Here is a 10,077-nt window from a genome sequence, read left to right as displayed (position 1 = left end):
TGGCTCACACCAAATGTCGCGAGAGTTTACAACTGCAGAGATCTTCTCCAATATTAAGATTTTCCAACATGGTAGCGACCCCAATTCATTCATAGTCACGTCAAGTTTTGATCTCATGAACGTCTGTGTGATGTATATATTTTAGATTTATTTTCGTTCCATTTTCCATGTTTTTGAGACGTACTTTGTAATCGTTTAGATCCACTTTTAGTGAAATTTACACAGCAGATGCCGGAAACAAACCCCGTATGTCGCAAATCCACACGCGTTACTTTTTTGATGTAATAAGGGTTGGGTGATTTTCAGATGATAAATGAGTGGCATTATATTGATAAAATACAGCAGAGGAATTGATGCGATAGTATCTTCTTGAAATAAGTCTCTCAACAACTCAGTTCGTTCCCGAAGATTATGGATGTTCAGTGACTGAGCACTTGCACTATGTGTCCAATAGATGGCAGCAGATTTACATTTGACAAAGGTGTGTTGTAACCATACAAGAACAAGTAGAGGGCGCCACTGAGCGCGTGCCGTGTTTAACTGGGGCTTTGATGGCGAGTGTGAACTCTTCCTGAAAAGGTCAAAAGAAGAGGAGCGGCGGTTTTCGGACTTGTGACATCATCCCCGCTATTCCCGGCGTGGCTGTCACTTTCACTTTCAGTCGTCTGGCTCTCGAGAGGGTGGCGCCAGTTATTTTGGCGACCTGTCCTCATGACTCACCTTCCATCAGCCTCCTGCACCTGTCTGCCAGCCAACTCTTGCACTTTACATGCCATTGCTTACCCAAATGTTTGCAATTGTTGCTGCAATGTCACCAGTCTCACTAGGAGAAGAGAGATGAGAGGAGAGAGATGAAGACAGAAAGAAGTATGTACGTAGAATTACTGTAACAAACACTGGGAAGGAATCACACAAATGTATTTCTTGCCATCCTTTATCCATCAGGCCCTCCGCCGTCCCCGGCGCCCGTTTCAGTCAAGCAGCGTTGGCTCCGCGTCGGGATATGCGTGAGCACGTAGCCGCCACGAGGCGCAAACGAGATCGAGCGCCTGCAGATGTGCCCTTCAGCAGCATCTGTCGCGACACGTGACTGTCGCCGGGGTCTTGACGTCAGCGTCGCAGCAAAGAGGTTTTCTTGGCTAAAAATAGTTAGCGTAATGTTTTCCCAAGTAAATGCTGAAAGAAATTGAATTGTGCCTTACTTGCCTGCATTAGAATATGCTGGGCACTTGTGGCATTGAAAGGGAATTGAGGGAGCCACTTCCACTGGATGGCAAACAAGTCGTGCGTGCTCACTCCCACAATGACGCAAGCGCCCCTTTTCTGCCTTAGCTGTGCTATTTTCTACATTGTGTAACGCACACGCCTCTCGCTGTCGACGGACACGTCGGCCGAGTGAAAGCGATCCATCGGTTTTCTGCAAGCGACAATGCGAAAACCGGGAAGAGCCTCGGTGGCCGCGGGGGCGACCCGAAATGGCGTCGTCTCGGCAACAAAGGTGAAAAACGTACAGAACGCAATGACACGGGCAAATTGAAAACCACGTTAGAAACCAGACTAAAGACTTTAAGAGTCAAAGGAGAGGATTCAGTAAAGCGCTGATTTTATTGCGCTCTAATGAAAGAGGCCTGACTCACAATAAGCTGCCTTTCTCTCTCCCTCTTCCTCTCCCACGCTCTCTCTCTCTCTCACTTTTTCTTTTCGCAGCCTGCGGCAATATTTTAGCAGACGCACATGTCGGTCGGCCCTCACGTGGCGTCCGAGGTGCTTTGCCCTTTCCATTGGCGGCGCCGCTGCGGACCGGAGAACTCCAGCGACGCCATCGTCATCGTGGCTAACTGGTTGGATTTTTAAATGAACATTTTACATAGAGGTCGCATTAAGCAATGACAAGTGGCCTGTGTCTTTACAGATTCTGCTCAAAAAACATTTTTTATGTGTAATATTCCCGCCATCTTTTCGCTGTCCATAACGGCGACGCTTTTATCGCATTTAATTTCACGCATGATGCAACGACGATGACGACGACGACACTTTCCCGAACGAATAGATTCATTCTCTTCCTCGCTTTTGGATCGTGACGGATGATGCGTATTTTCCACAGGTGCGCCACAACCGCGTCACGACACGAGTGGGCATGCTTGACTGGCAGGTGAAAATGAACGGCCGCAAGTGAGTCCGGTAGATAGCGGACGAGGCGTGAACGAGGAACGAACAGGGCGGAAATGCCTCGCTCGATGAGAGGAGGTGAGGAAAGAACACAAGATCGGCCGGGCCAAGTGTTGCAAAGGGAAACGTGATCGCTTTTGTGTGGGTTAGCGACATGTGTTCATACGAGGTCACATGCCGCCATGATATTTCAGTATTTGAATATTTCACGATATGAAAAGAGCCGAGTACAGGTCCCTGCGGGACTCCGCAAGTGACGTTACAATACTGCCAGGTTTTATTGCCGTGAGTTACACGATGTTTCTTTTCTGAGAGCCTTTAAAATCAATATGTATTTCCAGGCAATTTAGTAGCAGTAGGTTCTGATCAGCGGGATCAATGATTCCATTGATTGCCTGAGGTCCAGTAAATAATATTATCAATGAGGCGTTGCGAAAAAAAACATGAGCTGCTCTCAGTAATCAGTCCCGACATGAAAAAGTTTAAAAGGAAGCATATAAACGCTGAATAATAGAGGGCCAAGGTCAGCGCCACGCGGGACTCCGCAAGTGACATTACAATACACAGAGGCAATCATTATGCTGTTGTGCTACTTTTTTGTTGTTGTTTCCAAAACTAACGAGGGATTTGGTCGGGGTCGAAAGCTGCAGCTACAGCGATACAATCGTTCATATTTCAGCAGGACAATCAATTGGAGTGTATAACAAACCCTTGGCGGCGGCGGCGGCGGTAATGACGCACCTTGACGTTGGCAATGAAAAATAATTCACAATCAGCCTTGAGTCAATCCTGTGATTCATCTTGTGCAAATAAAGCTTGTCATTTTCCATTGAATGCTTGACAAAGTGTTCTTTCATTAAAGCTGTGTGAGAGGAGAAGGCAAGAAGAAATACCTGCGTCAACTCAGCGGACATCCGTTCGTTCGGGGACCCGTCGGGAGGAGGCGGCGGCGGCGGCGGCGCTCACGCTTCATTCGCGTCTCAGACAGGAAAAGCTCCTTTTCATTTGACATACGTGGTGGATATTATATCATCTCTAATATGATTCATATGGTATACTATGTCTCAGGTTGACTTTTTATTAGGATGACGTACGACATGAGTCATTCGCGGCGATGAGCGCCGGCAGGACCTTCCGCTCGGAGCAGTCGCGGCCGAGGAGTCGGCCCATCCATCAGGCTCCTCGTCCTATCGATTTTCATCCCGGCTCGTCCATTTCTCAAGACCGTCTCGCGCTTACATCGCAGAAACGGCAACACGGCCGTCGTACATCAAGAGCGTCCGTCCACCATTAGCGATATCGTGGATTGACGACTCGAGTGGAAACGCTCATCGACGGTGACCTGTTGTCGTTCCGTCGCACTCCACACCGTGGAGAGCAAGTCGTATAAATTCTACAGAGTAGCTACGACGTTGTTTTGTTGCCCTCTCGTTTTATTCCCGGCGCAACACAGGCAAGGTCATACCTGTTGCCCATCAATCGCCATGCTGCATTCGAGCAGTCACGCTTTTGCCCACTTTAATTAAAATAGATAAAAAGGAAGCATTCATTTTGATTATTACTATTTGAATTAATGCTTGAGAAAGGAAACTCCCACTATCATGCACTCTGCCTGATTGCGCCGGCCGCTTGTCATTCAAAATGGCCGCAACGCTGACCTTGACCTCGAAGGAAGCGGTCACTAAGTCAGAGAAATCCGACGATGGCCTCACCCTGAGACCGCCCGTCAATCATAAACAGCACCAGCCAACTTGTAGCATTCAAGAAAAAGTAGTAAGATTGCAGGATTTTCAACCGGCGGTCCATGGGTCTCTAGTGGTCCGTGGCGGTATTGCACGCGGTCCGCGAAATTGGAAATGGAAAATAATAAAATAGATTTATTTATTAGACGACTTGTTTTCCAGCTAATTTCGTGAATCATTTACCCATCCAAATGATGTCAAATGTAGCTGAGATTCCCCAAATAAACATACAGATGCAAATAAATAGCCTGTACAGGTCTCTCCTCCTTCGGGGCAAAACAAAATAATATTTGCCGTAAATCTACTTCTTGAGTTTTGATCTTGCTCACGGACGACCGTTCTCTTTCCCCCTGAAAGATTTGCCGTAGGTGATTATTTCTGCTGGAGTGTTCCTCAAAGTGTACGAGCTCACAGAGTGCCACTCAAACACAGATAGCGCGGTGGCGGAAAGTGAAGCCAAGCGTACTCCAGCGCCGTATTATCAACGTTATTGCCAACGCAAGGCAGAGGAGCCATCATGAATTATTCCGTCGGTGTCGTCAGACAAAAGTGCAGAGAGACGTGGAAAAGTCAAGTGCGTTGCTTACAAAGCAGGCCCGGCCTGTCACGCAGCGAGGGATGACACATCATTAGATTGTGGCGTTAAACCGTGTGCTCTCAGAGAGATGAAAAAAATGGAACAAAAGACGTGTTGACGGACGGATGGACGGACGGATGGATGGAAAGACAGCCATTCATTGAATGTCGTCTTGTGTTAGCGTGAACGTAGCATAACTTCGTGTGGCAGACGTGACTTTGGTGCATCTTGTGTTAGCGTAGCATAACTTTGCATGGCAGATGTGACTTTGGTGCATCTTGCGTTATTAGCGTAGCATAACTTTGCGTGGCAGACGTGACTTTGGTGCAGCAGCTCGTGTATTTTAACGGCGCTAATTTGGGGCCTAGGACAGCTAGCGCAGCGCCTTCAGGTCAGTCGTGTGACGCAGAGCCGCCCTCGGGCCGGAGACAGACGCAGAGTCCTACTTTTAGCTAGCAGACATCACGAGGGCGCTTTTGACTCATCTGTTTACGATAAAGCGGCTGCGGTTATTTCTGGCACAACAATCGGCAAGTGTCCGTGCTACGTGTCGGACAAAAGTACTTGATGACTTGAGAGGAGCTGCGGAAACCAGCTGCTGTGACTCCCAGAAATCATTTTATCCAAATGCAGCTTCCGCCATCATCATTTCACCTGCGAGTAGACGTGACTACATCGTTTTTCTTCTTGCCTCATTTTTTGATGGAAAACAGGACGCAGCCTATTTCCAAGGCCCATTAGTCTTCATGAGCTTCGGAGAAGAGGCACGCCCAGCTCGGCTCTCTGGCGCCATGCAGGTCAGGAAGAAGAAAAAGTCTTTTTCTGCTTGACTTGATGGGGAGATTGGAAATCCGTGACAATGACGGATGCGAGCGGCAACGTTTGACGCCAACCTTTATCTCATTTCAATGAATGATGGGGAGAGAAAACAAAACACTGAAAAGGTCGTGACGCAGTTTCGTGTATGTGTTTAAGATCATTCTTAAGATCATTTGTCAAAAAAGTGGCAATAAAAATGTCTTGCATTTAGGCTTAAAAAGAAAAGACGAAAAAGAAATCCAAACTGCCAAGTGTAAAAAATGAGGCTCCAAAATATCGCTAATTATATCTTGCGGGCTGAAACCACGCCCCGCTCAACCATCAATCAAGCCATACAAGTCTTTTAGCCACGCCCCCTAAAAAAAAACAACAACCAGGAAATGGCAATTAAAAGCTCGATTTCCACAAATGAGCATCACAAAAAGTCGTTGCAGTTGTTTTCGACCATCATTTTCATTCGAATTTGGTTTTTTTAAAAGTTGCCTTCACGATGATGATGAAGATTCAGGAAGCTAATGGCTTGAACGTGTTTGGAAGTCAAGAGGTCCTCCATTTCACACTCCTGCAGTGTGAAGTTGGTGCACATTATCACGGCTGATGTTGCCGCTGGTGGAAAGGACGCTTGAAGCATCAACAGTTCCATCTCAGCCCAACACAGTTTTTTCGCCGCATGCACATTCATACAGCCCCGCCCCCTCCTGTCATGCCCCTGCAAAAAGTGTGTGTGTGTGTGTGTGTAGCTGTCAAACCGAGTCTGGTGCATTGTCCGAGAGCCAAATACTGCGAGAACGAGCCCGACACTCGCTAATATCTTGCAGCACGGTACATCCAAACAAGCCCAAAGCTCTCCGTGACACGACAACATCTCGCTTTACAATCAATATTTATCGAGTGCCGAGACAAAACCATCCAAACTTGAAACGAAATGCGTCGTACTCACCAGAGATGATCGTTTTAGATGTTCTGTCTTTGCTCCTGCCTGCACGGGGAAGATGGCTGGAGCCTGCTCTCACACTTTTGGGCCAGCCGCCAACAGTGCTCCTTGACCTTTCAGTGCTTCCTCTCACAATGGACACTTTTTCTTGAAATTTATCAATTTAATTTTATATATAATATAAAACAAAATTATATATATTCATATACTATATAATTATATAAATGTCAAATTCTTAATGTTGAAAAGAATCATTAATGCTAAATAATTTTGAATGATTCCAAAATGCCTGCATGTGCCTGTGCCTGCGTTTGTGCTGATGCAGCCTTGTTGCTGCTGACCACCAGCATCCTTTTTAAGTGCGCTTTTGTTCGAGGTCAAGGCCAACCCTTGCCTCTGCGTTTTTGTGCAGGATGTGAATGAGAAACAAGTGTAAATAACAGTAGCGTGCTAACGAATAAAAGCAGAGCACGGACGTCATTTGGTCGTCACAAGGACGAGTGTACATGTGCAGGGAATCTCGCTTGACACTTGCACAATGCCAACAGGTGACTCAGCAGATGTGGACATTTTTCTTTTCTAGCCGAGCCTTGTTTTTTTCCAAACAAAGCCGACAACGACGACAAACAAGAGGTCGTTAGTGCGTTTCCTTTATTTTGACCGACAAAATTTCATGCTGCCGTACAGGAAAAATGCGGATCAAACCACACGAGCTGCTTGCTGTCCACACTGCGACCAAGACTCTGACCAAGGAAAAAAAAAAAAAAAGCTGTCTGCACACATTGTTGACGAAAGGGCAAATTTTTCGGGCAGATGAAAGGAGAAGAATGTCACCATCAGCTTTCACGTTTTTTTATCTGCTCGAGTGCCGCCCAGAAAGCTCCTTTGGGACGCCGGCGCCAAAAACCGTGTCGAATCATTTCAGAACTCGGCGGGGGCTAAAAGACTCATTGTGAGACTTTACCATTTGACCAAAACAATCCATTTTCTACGACCCCGAGAGGTTCTTTTGGAGTGACCATGAAGACACAACGTAAGCGTGATGCTTGATGGGATCTTTCCAAAATCAATCCATTTTCCCACAGCTTTCGTTTTCGCGCCAGCAGAGAGCGAGCGCCTTAAGGATGCTCGAGCGTCATCTGCGGCGCTAAAACCCGTTTTTAACATCAACTCTCACGCGTGTTCTTCTCAACGTTCATGGGCCGGTTCTACTCTCAGCAGATTCCCTTCTCGGGGGTAACGACCCCCGAGCTGCTTGATTGTGATTTGACCAAGCGGGCCGTATCTTTGCTGTCTTTGGACTTTTCCAGCGGCGCAATGAGGAGGCGGGCTCCAATGCAGCAAATAATACCTTGAGTGATTGATGGCTTCTGAAACATTGTGTTCAACACGCAGCCGATTGGCGGACGACCGAATGCCTCCTGGCAGGAAGATTCCAGTCTATTCCAGATTCCAACCTCAGGAGGAAGGGCCCAAAGTTCTCGTGGGCCGAGTGTCTCCGCGACGGCAGAAAGTCCAATGGAAAGGTGCCGAGGGAGGAATCCGGGGTGGTGTCAAAAGGGCGCCACCTGCAGGGGAAAAGCCCGCCGCTAGTTTCGCACACGCTCGGGCTAGAACGGCACCAGTCCGAAATGCTGTGCCCCGATCCGTTGTTGGACCCCGTCTGGCCGAGATCCTTGATCAGCAGGCGCGGAACGGCGGCTACCGAATCGGATACGCCGACTCCCACGTGGTCCCGCTCGGTAGCGGCGGGCGCCGACGGGGACGCCTCCGCCCCCGAACTGACGAATGAGGCGCCCCCGAAGAGGGCGGCCACTTTCTGATAGTAGCGCGTCCGGATCACCTTGGCCGAGCGGTAGAGGTCCCCGATGAAGCAGTAGCAGATGGGGTTGAGGCTGGAGTTGGTCAGGCCCAACCACTGGGCGAACGGTCGGGTCTGGAGGAGCCAGGGTGGCGGGCGCAGCTCGCGGTCGATCCACAAATCGGCCACGTAGAGCGGCAGCCACGAAGCGGCGAACAGCAGCACCAGACACACCACCATCTTGGCGATCTTCTGCCGGCTCTTCAGGCGGGAGGCGTGCAGGGCCTGGCTACGCGGGTCCAGGTCGGCGAAGGCCGAGCGGGCGCCGCCCCACAGACGCAGACCCGTCAGGAAGCCGATGGTCAGGTTGAAGGTGACGGGAAGGCAGTAGAGCATCGCAAACAGCAGCACGTTGTATCTACAGGGGAATGAGACATTTTTCAGCTTCCAAAAACTTGTCTGCAGTTCATTGCTATTCCGCGGCAAAACAAGATCTGCATTTAATTTTTAAAGGGGTCAAAGCGGGAGTCACTCCTTACCACCATCAAAGTCTTTTAAAAAAAACTTTTTTTTTGCTTCCAAAGAAGACCACTGTGAGCAAAATGCAAATGAGGGACGGTTGTCATGAATCTTGATTAAGCAGCTTTCCTTCTCAAGTTCAAGGGTCACCGGAGAGCAGCAGTTCATGGTGGCTAATTATTGGCGAGAGAAGCGAGGAACATCGCCGACTGACTGGTCAATTTGGAAGCGCTTCAGCAGGACGGATGGATGGATGCATGCTAGAAAACAGATCTCGGGCAAACAAATCGAACCCAGCGACCAACGCGTTTTAGAACGCGACTAAGCCGGAACTCATTTTAGCCTAACCATCTGGATACAGTTGTATTTTGAGGTATTTTTAATTTTAATCTATTTCAGCCTAACTGTCTGGATACAGCTGTATTTTTCAGTTTTTATTTGATTTTAATTTATTTCAGCCTAACCATCTGGCTACAGCTGTATTTTGGTGTATTTCTTATTGAATTTGAATTTAGTTCAGCCTAACCATCTGATTACATCTGTACATATTTGGATGTATTGTTATTTTTTTCTCGACCTAACCCAACCACGCTAACCCTGACCTTAAAGCTCCGCCTCAATATGACACCCTCACTCAAAACGACACTCCACTTCTCTCCTCATCGACCTTCTAGACTCACTTGAGCAAGAAAAACCTCAAGGGCATATTAAAGGCAGCATTCCCAGATGTTCAGACCTCAAAACCCTGTGGGGGCCATCCTCAACCCGATCGCACGCTGCAAGTATCTCTGGGACCCCAAAGGGACCCCCAAGCCAGTCCCGAGCCGAGCCGCCATTTTGTAGTACGTACGTACCCTTGCTTGAGGCGATGCTTGGGCCACTCCTCCTGGCACACCAGAATGGAGAAGGTCTCAAAGTTGATCTCCTGCCGCCGGTTGACCACGGCGATGGGTGCGCACATGGCGGACGAGGCGGCCCACACCACGGCCACGGTGGCCAGGATGCGTCGGCGGGTGAACATGGAGCGCGCCCTGAGCGGCGAGCGTACGCTGTAGTAGCGGTTGACGCTGATGACGGTGAGCGTCAGGACGCTGGCCGACACCGACACGGCCTGCGTGAAGGGGACGGCGCGGCACAGCAGGTCGCCGTACACCCACGCCGTGTAGATGCGGCTGCCCAGCGTGATGGGCATGCACACGCACACCACGGCCAGATCGCACACGGCCAAGTTGACCAGCAGGCTGCGGGTGGCGCTCACGCCCGCCAGACGCCGACTCCGCCGGTTGGTGAGCACCCGCAGGGACATCAGGTTGCCCACCACGCCCAGCAGGAAGGACAAGCTGTACATGAGGGTCAAGGCGATGGTGCCGGGCTCGTGCAGGGTCCACAGCAGCATGCTCTCCAGGTCCGACACCTCGTCGGGGGACGGCTCGGGCCCGAGGCCCGGCGTGTCGTTGAGTGGCCCCTTCTGGAGAGGATCCATGATGCCTCCTCGCATTCAAAAAGTATTCATCCA

At 49.4% G+C, this 10,077-nt stretch overlaps 1 protein-coding gene across 1 annotated transcript; it reads right to left on the bottom strand.

The window, feature by feature from the left end:
* Window positions 1-6,875: 6,875 nt before the first annotated feature.
* On the bottom strand, window positions 6,876-10,065 carry LOC119119591 (neuropeptide FF receptor 2-like). The gene is made up of 2 exons (XM_037246056.1): window positions 9,416-10,065; window positions 6,876-8,460 (listed from the first exon to the last, which is right to left on the bottom strand). The coding sequence occupies exons 1-2, from the start codon at window positions 10,057-10,059 to the stop codon at window positions 7,626-7,628; spliced, it is 1,479 nt and encodes a 492-aa protein (XP_037101951.1). The 5' UTR covers window positions 10,060-10,065; the 3' UTR covers window positions 6,876-7,625.
* Window positions 10,066-10,077: the final 12 nt, after the last annotated feature.

Source organism: Syngnathus acus, chromosome 1 (genome assembly GCF_901709675.1).
Source record: "Syngnathus acus chromosome 1, fSynAcu1.2, whole genome shotgun sequence".
Lineage (NCBI taxonomy): Eukaryota > Metazoa > Chordata > Actinopteri > Syngnathiformes > Syngnathidae > Syngnathus > Syngnathus acus.
This window is presented reverse-complemented; position numbering and strand designations above follow the sequence as displayed.